Source organism: Haliotis asinina, chromosome 16 (genome assembly GCF_037392515.1).
Source record: "Haliotis asinina isolate JCU_RB_2024 chromosome 16, JCU_Hal_asi_v2, whole genome shotgun sequence".
Classification (NCBI taxonomy): Eukaryota; Metazoa; Mollusca; class Gastropoda; order Lepetellida; family Haliotidae; genus Haliotis; species Haliotis asinina.
The window spans coordinates 31,225,619-31,245,137 of NC_090295.1; the positions used below are offsets into that span (position 1 = coordinate 31,225,619).

Below are 19,519 nucleotides of genomic sequence, written 5' to 3' on the forward strand. Positions count from 1 at the left end.
ATATTACATTCAACAGAACCTGACCCCATGATGATAAATGATTCTGTTTGAGTTTTACATTACCTGTATTTATAAATCTCAATTATATGATCACTCCCAATATTGTGGCAGATTCAGAAGTACACAAATGTTTATGCTGCAACAAGTCACAAGGAGATAAACGTATTACTTCCATTCACTTACCACCAAATGAACCTGCACCAGCCATTTTGAGCACCAGTGTCGGTTGCAAATAGCAAAATTGCACCCTGAACTGTGCCACGTTAAACTGTAATACCCATGCCCCTTGGGAATGATCCTCCTCTATAAGGATGTACCCACCTCACTGAAGTACTTGACAAGATCTGTATTACTGAGTCTATAGTTAGTCTTCACAACACCAGGCAGCAAAAACTTCATCAACAGATACACATCACCTTTGAAGCCACCTGCAAAAGACAGGTTTGAAAGACTGATTGATAATATTCCCGCTATATGGATCTGCACATAGTCAAGTCTGGACCAGACCATCCAATGATCAACAGCATGAGCATCAATCTGTCAAACTGGGATATGATCCAACTAAGTCAGAAGGCCTCAAAACATTGACAGTTATACAATGCTGCAAGCAACTTTCAGCCACTGGTCCCCCTCTTCTAGTCAGACACAAGAGCAGTCTTGCCTGTGGGTAGGTGGGTGAGTGAGTTATAAATAACTTTAAGCAACTTACTACGAATACTCTCCTTCTTGAGGTAGTCGGACGCAAAAGCAGTCTTGCCTGTGGGCGGGTGGGTGAGTGAGTGACTGAGTAAGTTATACATTACTTCAAGCAACTTACTGCCACTGGTCCCCTTCTTGAGGTAGTCAGACACAAGAGCAGTCTTGCCAGCATTGCTGTCTTCCCCAGATATCTTGTTACAGAGACAGCGGAACTGATGGAGAGAGTTGTCCTCCCTCTTTATATTTGTATCTGCAAATTTGATCGAAGTATGTTAACAGAGGGGCTAGAGTCAAACTTTGCCTATCTAAACTCTGTGTTCTTCAACATTTTGTCTGGATAAACATATTTCTGGATATCTGAATTACCAAACTTACCCAAATTGTGCAGAAGCGAAAAAGGCTGTTGATGGCACAGTACACACAAATATTTCAACTAAAGTCTGTTTGCAATGACAAAGCACCAACGAATTTCACTTTAAACAAACAAAAGTCATCAGAAGATGACACATCCCCCCGGCCCCCTCATGATTGAAAGGACAAATCATCTGAGAGTTACTCATTGTTTTTCAGACTAAGTTTGAATTGTTTCCATGGATTTCATGAATGCCATGTATCTGTAACCAGCAAAGTCACAATTTCAAGATCTGTCTCACATATCTGCCAAGATCTCTTTAAAGATATGAACTGGTTTTCGAGTTGTGCTCTTGGAAACGAAGCCCACCCCTCCATTTTGAGACTAAGTCTGAAATGTTACAGCACAAAAACCTTTAAAAAACAAAAGACACCACTTTGGGGTCTGCCGCACATATCTGCCAAGTTTTAAGACGGATATTAAGAAGTTTTTGAGTTCTGGTCCGGAAACAAAACACACCACTCACTTTTCAGACTAGGTCCGAAACATTTTCATGGAAACCGAGAAAATAATACATCACAAGATCCTGTACATAGCAAAAGGCACCACTTCAGGTTCTGACTGATATATCTACCACGTTTTGCAGAAAAATATAAAACGGTTTTTGAGTTCTGCTCCGGAAACGAAGCACATCCCTCCATTATGAGACTATGTCTGAAACATTTCCATGGAAACCAAAAGAATAATAAATCACAAAAACCTGTAAATACAAAAAGACACCACTTTAGGTTCTGATTGATATATCTACCGAGTTTTGCAGAAAAATATTGAAAAGTTTTTGAGTTCTGCTCCAGAAACGAAGCCCATTGCTCCATTTTGAGATTAAGTCTGAAACGTTTCCATGAAAACCGAGAAAATAATAAATCACAAAAACCTGTAAATAGCAAAAGGCACCACTTCAGCTTCTGACTGATATATCTACCATGTTTTGCAGAAACATATTGAACAGATTTTGAGTTCTGCTCCGGAAACGAAACACACTTCTCACTTTTGAGACTATGTATGAAATGTTTCCATGGAAACCGAGAAAATAATCAATCACAAAAACCTGTAAATAGCAAAAGGCACCACTTCAGCTTCTGACTGATATATCTACCATGTTTTGCAGAAACATATTGAACAGATTTTGAGTTCTGCTCCGGAAACGAAACACACTTCTCACTTTTGAGACTATGTATGAAATGTTTCCATGGAAACCGAGAAAATAATAAATCACAAAAACCTGTACATAACAAAAGGCACCACTTTAGGTTCTGATTGATATATCTACCGAGTTTCACAGAAAAATATTGAACTATAGGTTTTTGAGTTCTACTCCGGAAACGAAGCCCACCCTACCATTAGACTTAACACCAAAATGTTCCATGGAAAAACAAAAAAAATAAAAATGCCAAAAATCTGTAAATAGCAAAAGGCACAACCATAGGCTGAGATTACTATATCTATCAGGTTTGGCAGAAAAATATTGAACGGTTTCTGAGTTATGCTCCGGAAACAAAATGATTACGGATGGACGGACAGACGAGGTGTCGACAATATCCCCCCACATTACATGCCAGGGGGATAAAAAAAATAAATAAATCACAAAAACCTGTACATAACAAAAGGCAGCACTTTAGGTTCTGATTGATATATCTACCAAGTTTTGCAGAAAAATATTGAACGGTTTTTGAGTTCTGCTCAGGAAACGAAGCCCACCCCACCCCAACATAAGACTAACACCAAAATGTTCCAAGGAAAAACAAAAAAAATATAAATGCCAAAAATATGTAAATAGCAAAAGGCACAACCATAGGCTGAGTTTACTATATCTATCAGGTTTGGTCTAAAAATATTGGACGGTTTCTGAGTTATACTCCGGAAACAAAATGATTACGGACGGACGAGGCGTCGACTATATCCCCCCACATTACATGCTGGGGGGATAAAAAGTAAATTGAAGTCATTTGAAAGTATCGAAGTGAAACCAGACAGTACTGACAATGAACTGACTTAGTCAAAATTGATAGAAGAAATTAATACAATAAAAGATCAACAATTTGAATTAAATAAATACAAAACAGAAGGCATTATATTGAGATCAAAAGCAAAATGGTATGAAAGAGGAGAAAAAACATAAAAAATCTTCTTATCTTTGGAAAAATAGAATTTCCTAAACAAAGAAATAACGAAGCTGGAAACTGATGAAGGACCAATAAGCGAAACAAAGGATATTATCAACCATACAAAGACCTACTTTCAGACTTTATATACCAGCAAACATGTCAAAGATGTCGATTTAGAATTTTTATTCAAAGATAGTGAAATACCTAGATTATCTGATAATGACGCCCATTCTCTCGAAGGCGAACAACAATACGACGAAGTGCTTACAGCTTAAAATGATATGAACAAGAGTCATCAGAAGATGACATATCCCCCTGCCCCCACATATTTGAAAGGACAAATCATCCGACAGTTACTTATTGTGTTTTTAGACCAAGTCTGAATTGTTTCCATGGAATTCATGAAAAATATAAATGCCATATATCTGTAATCAGAAAAAGTCACCATTTCAAGATCTGTCTCATATATCTGCCAAGATCTTTTGAAAGATTTGAAACGGTTTTCAAGCTGTGCTCCGGAAACGAAGTCAGTAACATGTTCATGGAACCGAGAAAATAATACATAAAAAAGGGAAATAGCAAAAGGCACCACTTTTGGGTCTGCCACACATATCTGCCATGTAACACTGACAGATATTAAGAAATTTCTGAGTCCTGCTCCAGAAACGAAACACACCACTCACTTTTGAGAGTAAGTCAAAAACGTTTCCACGTGAACCGAGAAAATAATAAATCACAAAATATTGTAAGTAGCAAAAGGCACCACTTTAGGTTCCGACTGATATATCTACCAAGTTCTGCAGAAAAATATTGAATGGTTTTTGAGTTCTGCTCTGGAAACGAAGCACATCCCTCCATTTTGAGACTAAGTCCAGAACGTTTCCATGGAAAACAAGAAAATAATAAATCACAAAAACCTGTAAATACCAAAAGGCACCACGTTGGGGTCTGCCACATATATCTACCAAGTTTTGCAGAAAAATATTGAACGGTTTTTCAGTTCTGCTCCGGAAACGAAGCCTGCCCCATCACTAGACTAACACCAACATGTTCCATGGAAAAACAAAAATTATAAAAATGCCCAAACTCTGTAAATAGCAAAAGGCACGACTATAGGTTGAGATCATTATATCTATCAAGTTTGGTCTAAAAATATTGAACGGTTTCTGAGTTATGCTCCGGAAACAAAATGATTACGGACGGACGGACAGACGCATTACATGCCGGGGGGATAAAAATGGAAAAAGCCCTGGTCCATCAGGCTTTACAGCTGAATTTTATAAATTATTTTGGAAAGACATCAATAAATACTTAATCAATTCATTAAATGAAGCATATAGGAAAGGTGAGCTATCTGTAAGTCAAAAACAAGGTCTCATAACATGTATCCCCGAAAAAAGATAAATCTAAGGACAATTTGAAAAACTTTAGACCCATTTCACTATTAAACATATCATACAAACTAGCCTCAGCTAAGAGATATCATCACGTATTAAAAACATACTTCTAATATAATTAGTGAAGACCAAAACGGTTTTATGAAAGGTAGATACACTGCAGAATGTACAAGACGGATTAACAACATTATGGACTACACAGAATATACGAATAAACCTGGACTTTTGATACTTATAGACTTTGAAAAAGCTTTCGACTCTGTGCAATGGTCCTTTATTAAGAAATGTCTTGACTTTTTCAATTTCGGACCCTCTATCAAAACTTGGTTAAAAACATTCTACAATACCATAAATTCTAGTGTTCTTGTAAACAGATTTCCATCAGAATTCTTCCAAATTACGCTGGGTTGCAGACAAGGCGATCCCCTCTCACCGTATATATTTCTCATAGTAGCAGAAATTCAGGCCCATATGTTATGGCAAAACAAAAAAATAAAAGGAATAACTATGACTGACTTAGAACACCTACTGACTCAGTTCGCCGATGATACAACTATAATTTTAGACGGGTCAGAGCACTCGTTTAGGGAGACCTTACAAGTACTTGAAACCAGTGATCGAAATAACGGCCTGCCCGACTGAGTTAGGCTGCCTGGAAATTCTCTCCACCAGCCCGATTGTCATTCTAAAATTTTTAAGGCTGACCTACTTTCAGTTCGCTCTTAAGACGATCATTCCATTTTAATTGTCATGTCATATTTTGATTTAAGAAAGCTGAATGAAAGCTACGAGCATTTTCCATAATTATACATGGACAACTCTTCAGCAAATGAAGATAGCAATAGGACACTAAAACCGGATGGCGTAGTAAGCTACACGGTGATTGGATATCTGTAGTCACATAGTTCAATAAGAACAAACCAAAGACAAGGTTACTTACTCATTTGTACTTGTTACAAAATGGCGGCGTTTTTGTAAATTATTGCAAAAAAGTATGTTAAAAAGGTGGGCAGGCAACTTTCAAGATGACCAGCCCTGCTGTCAGGTTGAGTTGAAAAATTATTTCAATCACTGCTTGAAACATACGCTTCCTTCTCTCAGCATAACAAAGCAAAAATGGTGGAAAAGAACTATAAAGATATCACACCTAATCTATGGACAACATACAGTTTTATACCATTTGAGCTTCATGTAGATCTAGACACAGATGGCTTCAATACTGTATTTTGCATAGGATTCTTACAACCAATAAACATTTACATAAATACAAACTAATAGAATCACCACTTTGTACTTTTTGTGACACTGAAATGGAATCAGTCCTTCATTTATTACATGCAAACATGTCAAAAAGTTGTGGCAAGATCTACTAGAATGGATTGAAAAGGAAACAGACACACAGTTGAAATTAAATGATGAAACCATTATTCTCAGACTCAATGAGAGAAGAAATGATGTACTAAATTTCATTTTCATATCAACTAAAGAATACATATATTCTAGAAAGGTAGCAAACACTGTACCTCCTCTCACTGGTTTGAAGCCAATATTGAACTACAATTACCAACTGCATAAATTTAATGCATACTCCCAGTGCAAATATGACACCTTAGTGACATTCTGGTCATGTTGCCACAATCTATTTATACAATAATGGCTCCATAATTTGGTTTGTTTCTATGGTGTATACAAAGATATCCTGACTGATCAACTTCAACTAAAGTCTGTTTGCAATGACAAAGAACCAATGAATTTCACCTTAAACAAAAAAGTAAATTGAAGTCAGTGCAGTAGTTGGTGCAGTAAAATAAATACACATGTTCTTCTCGGTGTTTCATTTAATGTGCATACCCCCTTGTAAGACAAACCAATAATAGCAATTTAAAACTATGAATGTTTGTTTAACAACTTTTATGCTGAGTTGAATAAAATTCTGAGATTTAAATGTTCAGCTGGCAAGGTAAACTTGGATTCTCAATCTTAAGTTCACTTTATTCAAAGCACTTTTTTGTGTAAAGTGAAATTCAACAGTACATTTTCACTGCAAACAGACAATAAGTTGTTGTATACAACTGAAATGAATCCAAGGAAGACCAAATGTATCACTTTATTTTAACTGTACCATATACAGTATCATTTGAATGTATCAATGTTTAAATCTGTTATGGCATTATCTAGTTCAAATTTAAGACTTTTATTTCATCATACTGCAATGTCATGACGCTTGTATTTGTTGGCTGGTAAAAATGTTGGTTAACGCGCAATCATCAAGATTCCAGCTATAAAGCAGCAGACTGTCAATAATCAAGTCTGGAAAGCCAATCAACAGCACAATTTCATTTCTACTTAAAAAAAAAAATGATCTCTTTAATTGGCATTGAATGAGGGAGGGGGGAAGTGAGCATGGTTATACATCACTTTTAGCAATACTCCAGCAATATCACAGCAAGGAATTAATGGACATCGAACTGCTAGTCAGATCGCTGAAGTATGATGCACAGGATGAGGTTGAATATGCACAGTAAGCATTATCACATTTTTAAAATCCAGAAGATTCAGCTTCAAGCACAGAACCATATTCAGGGTAATTGGAATACTTGTTTACAGTAGCTCAGCTAGCTAAACTAGGTTTGGAGGTGGATGAGTGAGGACATGTTTAATCAGTTTGAACCACAGAATCATGTCATGGTAATCGCTTTCTACAGTGTGAGACTCCTAAAATAGAAAAGAGTTCACAGGGCTAATTTATAACTGAAAACTGTTGCTGGGTGTGTTAACATATAACCAGCCCTGTATTAAAATAGAAAACTGAGATAAGGTGTTATAATAATGTAATCAATGAATTACTTGTAGTGAGGTAAACTTGAATTAACATATGTAAAAGCAAATTTTACAAATGATAACCTGGTGGTCACTGTTTATTCACTTAGTGTCACTGCCATCTGAATCAGAAAAACAGGCAAAGTCTAAATGGTCAGTATCTTTAGCAAGAATGGTCTCTACACTTTCTTCATGTAATGAGCACAAGGGATTAATAACTGTCCTTGTGAAAAGTAAGCACAATTCTCCATTATGTTTGTTTACTGAGATATTGCCTCAGGGGCACTTTTCAGCATGTGTTCAACTTTTTTGCATCAGTGATTGTGACTTCTCCAGTATGTTAACGGAGCTTAATTTCTGTGTGCACGTGCATCATGTGTTGGTAATGCATCACATGGAATTTCATTGTCATTGGAGGTTTCAAATGACATCTGCTGCATTCAATTTCTTAGTTCCCTTATTTTTTGTTGATAGTATACTATTATGGATCTCAATACTTTGATATCTACTGGACCACAATATCATGATACTACTATGGATCATAATCCTGTGATACCATTCTAGTTTGCAATACTGCAATAGGTCTGTGGATTATTTATTCATTGAAACATGTGAATAAATACCAACATTCACCTATCAGTTATCCTTTCAACATAGGAAAATTTGACAATGGATTCAAACTAAGCCATTAACAGAAATTTTTTCAGAGACCATCCCATCTGTACTTCAATTTGGATGTTTCATAATCTGGTTAAAACAAATGTTTAAAAAATCCCAAACACATACGACCAAAGACAAATGTTTGATTCCCCAGATGGGTACATAATCAGTAAAACCCATTTCTGGAATCCTGCCACAATATTGCTCGAATACTGCTAAAAGTAATGTATAACTGTAATCGATCAAATGAAACAAGCATAATTATATCAGTTCTTCATATCAAACCTCTAACTTGAAAAAACAAACAAATGGTATATCTCACAATGATGTCTTGAATCACATATACTCACCATGGATGAGTTTCAGAACAGTCTCCTTCTCATCTTGTTTTAACTGATCAAACCCACACACATCAGCAGGAGACTTGATCTTCCTTTCCTTGGCTTTTTCCTTGTCGAACTCCTCAAACATGCAGGGAACATGGTAATATAGAGTTATATCACCCCATCCCTCATTCTCCAAATCACATGGGTTGGGAACATTTTTGCCAATTCTTAACATCTTTTTTGCAATAAACTGGCCACAGTTTCTACAGATTGACCTACCCGATGCTGCAGGGTGAATAAAGAAGATCTGTTCAGACATTATGATGTTAGAACATAAGTTATAAACTGTACTGAGATGAAGACTTTCGCTGAGTGTTGCTTAGCAAAGGTTTTATTGCTAAGGAATGTAAAATTGCCAAAAGATGTCGATACAGAGACCAAGTGGAAGTGTTCTAGAGGTTTCTGTAAAAGACTCAGATGAGGAACTTGATCATAGATGTGCTTCCCATCAGTCACTCTTTCTTCATCTGGAAAATAGAAAAAAGAGAAATTGATAATTGCTGGAAATATGCATGGAACTGAGCTCTATGCAAACCTTTGGGAGGATGAATGGCACAGTAGCAGCTATTGACTCGGTTGACTGATGAGGCCATGATCATAGGTTCAAATCCCTGACCACCTTCAATTGTGTTTCTTATGTTCAAGTGTCAAATGTCCATGACCATTAGGGGCTGTGGGGTAGTCTAGTTGCTAAGGTGTTCATCACACCAAAGAGCTCGGTTTAATTCCTCTTCTTGGCACAAAGTGTGAAACTCCTTTCTCCAGCTGTGACATTGCTGGAATATTGCTGCAGCAATTCCTCACTCTTGAACTACTCTGGGTTTTCTTCAGATAATTACTAGAAATTAATTCTTTTCTGAACCCCATAAATACATGACCTAAGACAGCAGTGGTTTCTGAATGAATGTGAATATGTTGTAAAAGAAATGATTTAGGTTAACAAAAAGAGTCAGTCTGACCCAGAACAGTGACTTTGTTCAAAAAACATTCCTTCTAAAAAATATCTGTAAACAATCAGGAAGACTGATACAACAAAACACAAAGTCTTAACTATGTAACTGTGCCACTGAAAATTATAACAAAGTGTAATTAAAACACTAAAATAAAATGAAACACTGATGATATTTTTAATGAACTTCTTAATTAATACTATTTAAACAAGAAACAAGTGACACCTTCAACTCAATTATCCCTAATTAGTTTACACTACCACCTCTCTTTGATTCATGCTGCACCGTGCGTGACTATGTGGAAACAACCTCAGTTCAGAGGGATACTTGCCCATGACAGATAGGTGAATATCAAGTGTCTTTCCACATATCAAGTAAGTTTGTCTCTTGGACCAGGAAATTATATCAAGACATCATATTGTATTAAAAGTGCCTGAATAATGATAATGTACAAAGTATTTTGCAGCGACCATGATGCTACATCGAGACAACTGAGATATATAGTTATCAGAGTTCGATACAAGGGTGCTCGACTTTATTTTGATTATAATCGATAATCATTCGATGCAAGTCCTCAATAATTGATAGTGGATTTGGTACCCAATTCCCATCACTAACTATGTGTCCCAATCCCTCCAACTGTGAATGGGTACCGGGTAAGCATGGGAAAGACGTAATATCTCAAAACACCTAATGGCTGCACTGAGATTGACATCCAGTGATTGAGGGAAAACAAAAACCAAAAACAAAAGCATCTTTGAGCAGTTGACGTGGATATTGGTGCTATACAAAATTTAATGTGAGTGAATTTAGTTTTATGCCGCTTTTAGCATTATTCAAGCAATATCAACGTGGTGTGGACACCATAAATGAGGTTCACAAATTGTACCCATTTGGGGAACTGAACCCGGGTCTTCATCATGATAAGCAAAAGTGTTATTCACTAGGCTGCCCCATCGCCTCGAACAGATATTGTTTAGCATAAAAATAACATAATATATAGCTGGTCAACATGCCCAAGTGCGTGCTGAGGAAGCCTAACTAATGGAACATTGATCAATAAAACAATAATGAGTGAAGTTAACTTTGGTGATACTGACTTAATTGTGGAATATAATCTGGACACTGAAAACTTACCTTGATGTCGTTATGGCCACCAGAATTTGTAATGAATAATGATTACTTTGATCATGACAGTCTGGCCAGGTAAAAAAATGTCATCAACACACAAGAAGCAGGGGGGAGGGGGGAAAGGAAGCTCTCTATTCACAATTTTTTTTGGCATTCACATACCACATGTTTCTCTATTTCTAATTCTCTGTAAATGATCATCGCCTCCCTAGCCATATCATAAATTATGAATGATCCCTTATTTATTTTGCAAGCATATTCTCACATCCCAGCAAACATGACGTCTCTGGGCCATTGCTGGCCCAGTCAAGTTAGAAAATCAGGCCCACATAAGGCATTCTGGAACTGGCCCTGTACTATTTTGCACACTGGCGTTGAACTGGCCCAGTACAGGCAAAGAAGTATGACCCAGTACACAGCTGTAATGTTTGCAAATTGACCCTTTACACTTTGGCCACCACTGGTCAGCTTCAGTTTAATACAATTACTACTATTTAAAACAAACTCTAAAACAGAATGAAAACATCATGTGTTATTCTTTCATTGTACTTCTGTGTGAGCTTGCTAAACACAAGTTTCAAAATTCAATTCACCCTATAGAGTCTTTTTTAAAAGTATTTTCAAAGTTTCTGTTAGTATTCAATTTTGTGGGCTTTTGTCCAGTACGACAGGATTATCAAACAATACTATAAGATAAGCCATATACAGAACTTATGTTCTTGAATGAGGAATGTCAACAGGTTTTTCACGATCTAACAACATGACACATACTGAATGTTTCAAGTGCCCTAGTCCCAGCAAAATTCATGCTGCATGTTATTGTTCATAACTTAGCCCTACACTTAACTCTAACTGTAAATGTAGTATTTATAAGTGCTTCTCAGCAAATACTATTACTTATTACTGTCACATCTTACATTCAGAAATGAAGAAAATTTTGACCATTTCTCTTGAGATGGTCCTCAGATAACTCCACACACAATTCATCAGACAGGAAGTGCATGCCCATATCATGGAAAGTAACTTTGCCAGTGAAAATCCAACTGTATCCTTAGTTACACCCCATGCTAAAAGTTTTCTTCAAGTTACATTTGGGAGTGAAACAACAAATTGTTTCATAGATACAGGGGCATCCATTTGTGGTATTTTGTCTGCTTTTCTAAACAAAGCATTCAACAACCTTGTACTTGGAAACTCACCTTTTCCACAAGTTTAAGGTGTTGGTGGCAAATTGCACATGGAGTGTTTAGTTCAGTTATGTCAGATTTTGTCACTGAGGATCAGGAATTTTCACAAAATTTCTATGTCTGGCCCTCATTACCAAACTTGGTGATACTAGATGAGAACTTCCTCAATGACAACGATGCAGCCTTACATAAAACTGACATTCCCTCAAAGAAGTCAGAACTTACACATACATGTACCTATACATCCAGCCACTCACGAGCACATACATGTTGGTTGTCAGTATTAAAACATTAACAGCGAAGAAATATTGAGCATTTTAGAATTTTGAAGTCAGAGTAGGATTGTAATTATTTTCTATACTGGGCACAGCACCCACACAATGTGTGCAAGCTCCGTCACAGATACAGGAAGAGCACCCATCATGCTTGAAAGGGCAAAAATACCCTCAAGTATCGTCTGAGTCTGAGGAGTTAGACTCCTGGTTTCAAATTTCTTCATGTGAAATAGTTGCTAAGAGGCACCAAAAAAATATTAAAAAAACCCAACCCCCAAATCAAAATTAAGTGAAGTAAACTAAATCAATCAAGGTAAACCAAAGCCAAAATCAAATGATAAAATAAAACAAAATAAAAATCACTAAACAAATTAAAGGTGTTCAAATTAGTATGTAACAAATGGTTCTAAACTAAAATGTACATGTATGAGCTCAAAGAACAATTGCACTTGTTAAATGCACAAGCACATGTATATATGTTTGCTTCTACATAACATTTTTGCCCTAACAGGAGATACTTACTAACCCATGTACATTGCCCATGCTTCATTCCAGGTTGTGACTTCATTATAAGTGTCATATATTGCTAATAAACAATTTATTTGCAGGAAAAACTATCCTTACGTACATATTCTGCACAGCAAAAAAAGTTGCATGTTTATTGTTGCCACTAGCTTACTCCCATTTGCTTTGTATTTTCATGCAAATCATCTGTCTGTATGGGATAATGGACAAGTCGACTCCCAAAATTAGGATGTGGAACCATCACAAGGCCTCCTGCAAACAACAAGAACCAGTACACGGAGCCAAGACAAGCCAAATTCCACATCCAGACACCCTGATGACAGCAAAATAACCTGTGCCCTATATCAGAGAGACACAATAATATATTTAATTGTCATTCTAATGCAACTGTCCATCAACTAAATTTATACTACTGTCCATATTTTCTTTTTGTAACAAGATTGGGGACCAAACCTTCTCAGACAGAGAGGAAGTTATCATGAAATAACAATTCATACCAAAATTCATCATCAATTGTAACCAGTACAAACAATACATCAGCATTCAAATATTAGGAAAATATAAATATAGGATATTAGTTTTATCATGTATCAATAATAGCTTAGACAAAGACTCCTGTCAAAAGTAGTAAAACTTATCTCACAGACATTCTATTGGAAAGGGTATAAGTTATGACCACACAGTTTCACAGAGATAAAAATCCTAGCCTGAGATAATCAGAACTCCACTGTAACACAAACCATTCACTAAGAGATGGGTTATGTCTAGACAGGTTAATAAACTGCTTTGATGAGGTAAACATGCCATCACCTACAATAAAATAACATTATGCAAACACCAGTAAAGGGTTGTTAAAGATCCAGCCCAGAGTAAGCAATCAAGCATCCAGTAAATGTGCCAACAAGATTAACGCCACTTAGAATAGGATTTAAAAGATGAAGTACTCCTCCTGTCTGGTCATTGAAATTGTTCTGGTTAGACACACCCCATCTTGTTTATTCTGTATTTCATTTGCTATTGTAGGTTACTCCCATGTTTGTATCTGTCAGCAAATCATAATCTTTGCATTGTTTCAATTTTAGTCAAACAGTCTCAACCTCCATTTGTCCAGCAGTAGGGTTTAGACTCCCAACACAGGTCAGCTCTAGCCCTCAGCCCAGAGTTTTGTACCGACTCTGTATCATCAGGCCACCCTCAGGCCTACCATACTAACGGTGAACAAATCATCAAAACTGAACTCATATACTCCAAAACTGAACTCATATCCACCAAAACAGAACAAAAATCACCAGAAACTGCCACAATATCCTCTAAAACTGAAACAAACCCCCTGTAATGGAAAACTAATCATTTGAAATAGAAACAAAACTCACGTATCAGCTACAACAGCGTCCGAGAACAGTCGCGCACAAAACGGCAGTCACAGCATCCAAAAACGGCAACCATAGCATCCTGAAACGGTATAAATATCATCAAAGATGACGGCGAACAGGCTACAGTCAACAATGTTTTTCATCACTATGTGTCTAATGTTGAAAATTTGACATCGGGATGTAGCGCATCAACCCCCTATTGTATTAAGCTTCAAATCTATGTTCAGACTTAGCAGAGTCAGGCTTGCGATTCTGCACCATTTGGTGCCCCGTTCGACCGAATAAGGTTTGTTCCGAAAATGTCAAAGTCTGAGTGTATTCAGTGTAAAAAGGAGTTAAAACTCGGACAACATTACGTTACCACCTGAGAAGGAAACATAAACTGGCTAACAATTTCAATTGTGAAGTGTGTATCAGGATGTTTTTTCATTTTGCAATGTTATCATCTCCATGTTCTTCATCTTTACATCATTTAATTAAAAATACAATAAAATAACACTTAAATTGTGGTACAAACATTCGTTCTTCTTAGTTCTTGTAAGTCTCAATATGTTGCCTCCTGTGGATTTGAAACAAAAGTCCTTGCCCTAATCAGTGGATTGAGTTTGCACTCATTCACTTTATTGTGAAAGTCAAAATGAAACTTAGATATACAGTTCACAGATAGTGATCAACGTTTTAAATCACCAACATATATTAACGTTGAATGTGACTCTATGAATACTTTATAAGAAAAACAAGAAGAAAAACAATAGCACGACACATTGCCAAGAACAAAGTACAAAACCTTTTTGGCCGAACGGGGGACCAAATTTTGCAGATTTGCAAGCCTGACACTGGGAAGTATGAAGTATTTCAAGCTTAATACAACAGTGGGTTGATGCGCTACATTCCGATATCAAATTGGACTCATAGTGACGAAAAATGTTTTTGACTATAGCCTGTTCATCTCCAATCGCCACCATCTGGATTGAATATGTTCATGCATCAGTGTTATCATGTTTGCTTGCATCACATAATCAATAATGAGCCACTCCCTTTTTCACTAATATTTAGACATAACTTCTGATCACGGAACGCTCCCAAGTTTCGACCGCATGGCGTTCAAAAGTTTGTCGACCCAGATGGTACTGAGTCTTTTGCCAAACATTTTCTGCAGTGAAATGAAACCTTCAGGTATTTACAATATTGACATGTTTCTGATTAATGTTGTAATGATCACGCTTATGAGAATTCAGTTAATTTGCTGAAATTTGTATAAATGTAGGTGCCTTGTCAACTTTGGAGAAGTCCAGGTTGTAATGTCATTGGGTAATGTTTCGTAAATACTGTCTCATGCTACTCATTGCCGTATCTTCACGTCCGCAAACCTTTTCACGATATTTCTCTAGTTTATAGAACTATTATGGTACTTTGTTCAGAAGTGTTATATTATCTTGTGAACGTTTTCTTGTCAGTTTATCAAAATTACCTACCACCCCCGTTAGTGAAGTAGAATAGTCTTCCAAAAATTGGCGGACAAGTTCGAGTTGCCTACATGATGGTATTGACCTTAAAAGTTGACATATCTTGTTTGAGATCACCTTAAGCAGATTAATTCTGTTTATGCCTAGAGAAGAGAGTATAAATATGTCCATAGTTGAAGAGTATAAATCCAGGTGTAAAGAGGTAATGTAGGGATTGTGGTAATGGCAGTGATTGATTTATATTTATGTATGCTTCAGTTAATGTTGGAAGTTGCATTGTTGGATAATGTAACTCAAAACATCTTTATTTGTGTTTCAGAATATGCTTTGCATTTCTGTATTGTAACACCAAACAAGACAAAACAATACAGAACATATAAGAAAAATTCATGGCTCGGTTGTCTGTTCTATTCACACCACTATCTTTGATGATATTTATACCGTTTCAGGATGCTATGGTTGCCGTTTTTGGATGCTGTGACTGCCGTTTTGTGCGCTCGGCAACCGTTCTCGGGCGCTGTTGTAGCTGATACATGAGTTTTGTTTCTATTTCAAACGATTAGTTTTCCATTACACTTTGCAGGGGGTTGTTTCAGTTTTAGAGGATATTGTGGCAGTTTCTGGTGATTTTTGTTCTGTTTTGGTGGATATGAGTTCAGTTTTGGAGTATATGAGTTCAGTTTTGATGATTTGTTCACCGTTAGTATGGTAGGCCTGACCCTTGTTATTCTATTTCTTGTTAATAAAGTTGTAATTAGGTGACTTCACACTCTTTGCTGAGTTGATTCCCCCAAGCAGACCAGCATGCAAGTTAGATACGGGATTTCACTAGAACCCTCACTTGGACCCTCACTATCATAACACCCTGCTAACATCGCATAACTGGGTTATTACTATGCCAGTAAAGTCAGAAAATCTGGCCCATTTAAGGCATTCTGGAACTGACCCTGTACTATTTGGCATGTTGGTGTTGAAGCCGCAACAGTTGCAAACTGGTCCATTACAGTTTCGCCGGTACTGGCAGAGTTAAGTTTAATACAGTTTCTCCTATTTAAAACAAGCTGATACCAAAAGAAGCTCTGTAAAAGAAAAGAAAACACAAGATTATCCAAATGAGTTTAATTCATAAAACAAGAAGGAAACACAATGCATTATTCTTTCACTGTTCTTCTGGATGAGCTTGTTCAACACAAGTTTCAAAATTCAATTCACCTGGTACAGTCTTTTTTAAAGTATTTTCAAAGTTGTATTTTACCATTCAGTTTTTTTACATTTTGTCCAATATGACAGGATTATCAAACAATACTATAAAATAAACGAATAATACTAACAGGTTTTCCATGATCTAATAACATGACACATACTGAATGTTTCAAGTGCCCTTGTCCCAGCAAACTTCATACTGCATGTTATTGTTCAAAATTTAGTTCAACACTTAACCTTAGTTGAAACTGTAGCCTTAATAATTGCTTCTCAACAAATACCATTACTTCTTAGAGTCACATTAAGTAAATTTACATTCAGAAAAATGTAGCAAATGCCACACTCTACCTTTCGACCATCTCTCCCGAGTAGACGACATGGTCCTGAGATAATCCCCTACAATTCTCCAGACAGGAAGTGCACTGTCTATACTGAGACAGTACTGGGCTGGTGCAGTATTGCAGTGCAGTATTTAAGGTAACTGTCATGCATCAGGCCCAGCACAGTTTGGCCTGTAATGGGCAACTAATGGAAAACAAGCATTGGTCCAATGATGGCTCTATACTGTTATGCATGCCAGTTCCCACGGTACTAGCTAGAACGATGATGGTACTGGCCAAGTGATGTGATGTTAGGTGGGATCATATTTATGTTGACTGCACTCTTTAACATTTTTACACTTGATGAGACCTCAAACTTTCCCCAAGTGCTCTCCAACGTTCCTTGACCTGAACTATGATACATCATAGGCAGATCCAGAGAGGGGGCTGCAGGGGTGTGCACCCCCTTTTATACTGAGATTTGGTTGAATAGCCATTGAAACTCAGGTGAAAATGAAGTGCGCACCACCCCTTTTCTCAATAGAGTGCATCTCCCACACCATCCCCTTCCTCTTTGATGTATCCACCCTGCATAGACCCCATGAGGAATTTTGCAGAAATTAAATTGGTTGTTTTGTATCTTGGATAGTGAGTGAGTTTAGTTTTACGCTGCACTCAGCAATATCCTGGCCTCATGTAAATTCGCAGAAAACTATATTCGTGAACCTGTCACTTCCTGATTCACGCGGTTGCTACACATACTGTGTGACGTAAGATTTCATGCTTGTAAACAAGAAATTGTCTTCTTTTTCCTGCTGTCACTATTCGGAAATCACAAACGTTTTATCCAACGTTTTCCCACAAATGTATTTTTACTCTTCTGCAGTAATACCAAAACATCAAAACGAAAATAAACCCTAAAAAATAGTTTTCATTCATGACATCACTGATTTGCTGGTAGTCTGTGTTGGTAAATGGTAATGCTAAAAGGTAATGACCCCAGAGGGTGGTGTAGTGTAGGGGAAAATAACTGTGGAAGCCCATTTCAGACACAATCCTTATAACTTTACAATACATTTTCATCAAAAGTTTCTAAGTAAAAGCAATTAATATGACTTTTTTGACTTTATGATGAAATCAAATGGTTTTAATTAATGAAAAACGAACGTATGCTTGTGTTTATTCAGAAAAAGTCTCCAAAGCTATGTAGAATATTATTGAAATTTTCATTCAAAATTACTGGAACTTTTACTTGTTTAAATGGGTCTTTTTATGGAAAAAGACAAAAGCAGACAAACCCTGAACATCTTCTGACAAAAACCTACTTATCAGCATTGTGAGACATGAACTTCAATATCACATCTGTATCAGCAGCTGGCGTAAACTATTCACTACATATACAGTCCAGTTTGTCCGGATTTTAGCTATCACGAATATTGATGTTGACCTTGAAACTGTCGTGTGGATGATGACTTGTTTCCGCTACGACAGCGATGTGTCAAGTGCTGAATCGTATGTTTTTATGAACATTTTATATTGATGAAGGTTTGTGCAATTGTTGATTTTCATGTGCCTTGTTAATTCCGTATACCGTGCCGAAACGTTCGTGTTAGATGCGCGAATATTGATTACGTGATTACGTTCCCGCTATAAGGCGGCATATCTTAGATATTTTTATAGAACCCAAGAGACACACTACATGTTACTTCGATAAGCATCACTCCAGAAATGACTTACCTGTCCATTTATGCACCAGCCACGAGTTTTTTTCTACGTAATATATCACGCATCAACATATTTCCACAATAACAATTAATGTTGTTCCCTTAATTTGTTTACATACTCTGCGCATGTGCAGGTAAATCACTTAGATACACGTACACGTGTGCCCTCCGCGGTCCCATTTTGGGATTTACCAGGTGATTAAGTTGCAGGAGTCCTTCTTTGAACTGCAGAATAAAAAATATATATATACAGAGAAGCACTTGATATATGTGAGTGCTCAGGACGCTCCGACTATTTGTCACAGGTAGATTTAGTCAATCATTGCATACCTTGCAGTGACAGTCACTGTATCACAATGCAGGTACCACCATTCCACTAATGCTGACTATCAGTGGGCATGCATTGCGTCGACCTTCTGTTAGTATATACTGATCATTTAGACCCAGTCAGTCGTTCGTCTGCCAATGATATGGTCACATGGACCAATCAAAGCGCTTTATTTACTTCCGCATTTGCACACGGGCACACCTTCCTTCATGTACCTATGCTAAACCCAGCGCATCCTTCATTTTCCATTTCAACGACCTCGCACAAGAACAATGAAATCGAAATTTGAATTTAGAGATCTTTACACCTGTGGATTGAACTTTTATGCGAAAGCCCATATTTTAATCAGGATTATTATTGAGATAGGTCTTCGCTACAAGATCAAATTAAAGTCGCCGACTAAACTGCGTCCTGTTTTTATTTACGACATAATTAATAGCATTTAGAACTAAAGTCTAAATGCCTTTATGACAGGGATGCCAAGCCTTAATAACATTTTCGTGTTATATAAATGACTCCAATGTTTACATTAGTTGTGTGGGTGACGTCAAAAAGTGT

The 19,519-nt window shown here is 36.9% G+C and overlaps 1 protein-coding gene across 2 annotated transcripts in view; it reads right to left on the minus strand.

Annotated features, from left to right (window-relative positions):
- The window catches only part of LOC137268617 (DNA ligase 3-like), a 32,627-nt gene extending 13,505 nt beyond the window's left edge, over window positions 1–19,122 (minus strand). Inside the window, exons 1-5 of one of the 2 annotated variants that reach the window (XM_067803192.1) lie at window positions 18,964–19,122; window positions 13,921–13,999; window positions 8,444–8,946; window positions 818–949; window positions 322–428 (exon numbers count right to left, since the gene is read on the minus strand). In XM_067803192.1, coding sequence (XP_067659293.1) covers window positions 322–428; window positions 818–949; window positions 8,444–8,738 — 534 coding nt within the window. In that variant the 5' untranslated portion in view covers window positions 8,739–8,946; window positions 13,921–13,999; window positions 18,964–19,122. The remainder of the gene's footprint in view (window positions 1–321; window positions 429–817; window positions 950–8,443; window positions 8,947–13,920; window positions 14,000–18,963) is intronic. The other variant, XM_067803191.1, reaches the window with a different exon arrangement.
- Between the last annotated feature and the right edge of the window lie 397 nt (window positions 19,123–19,519).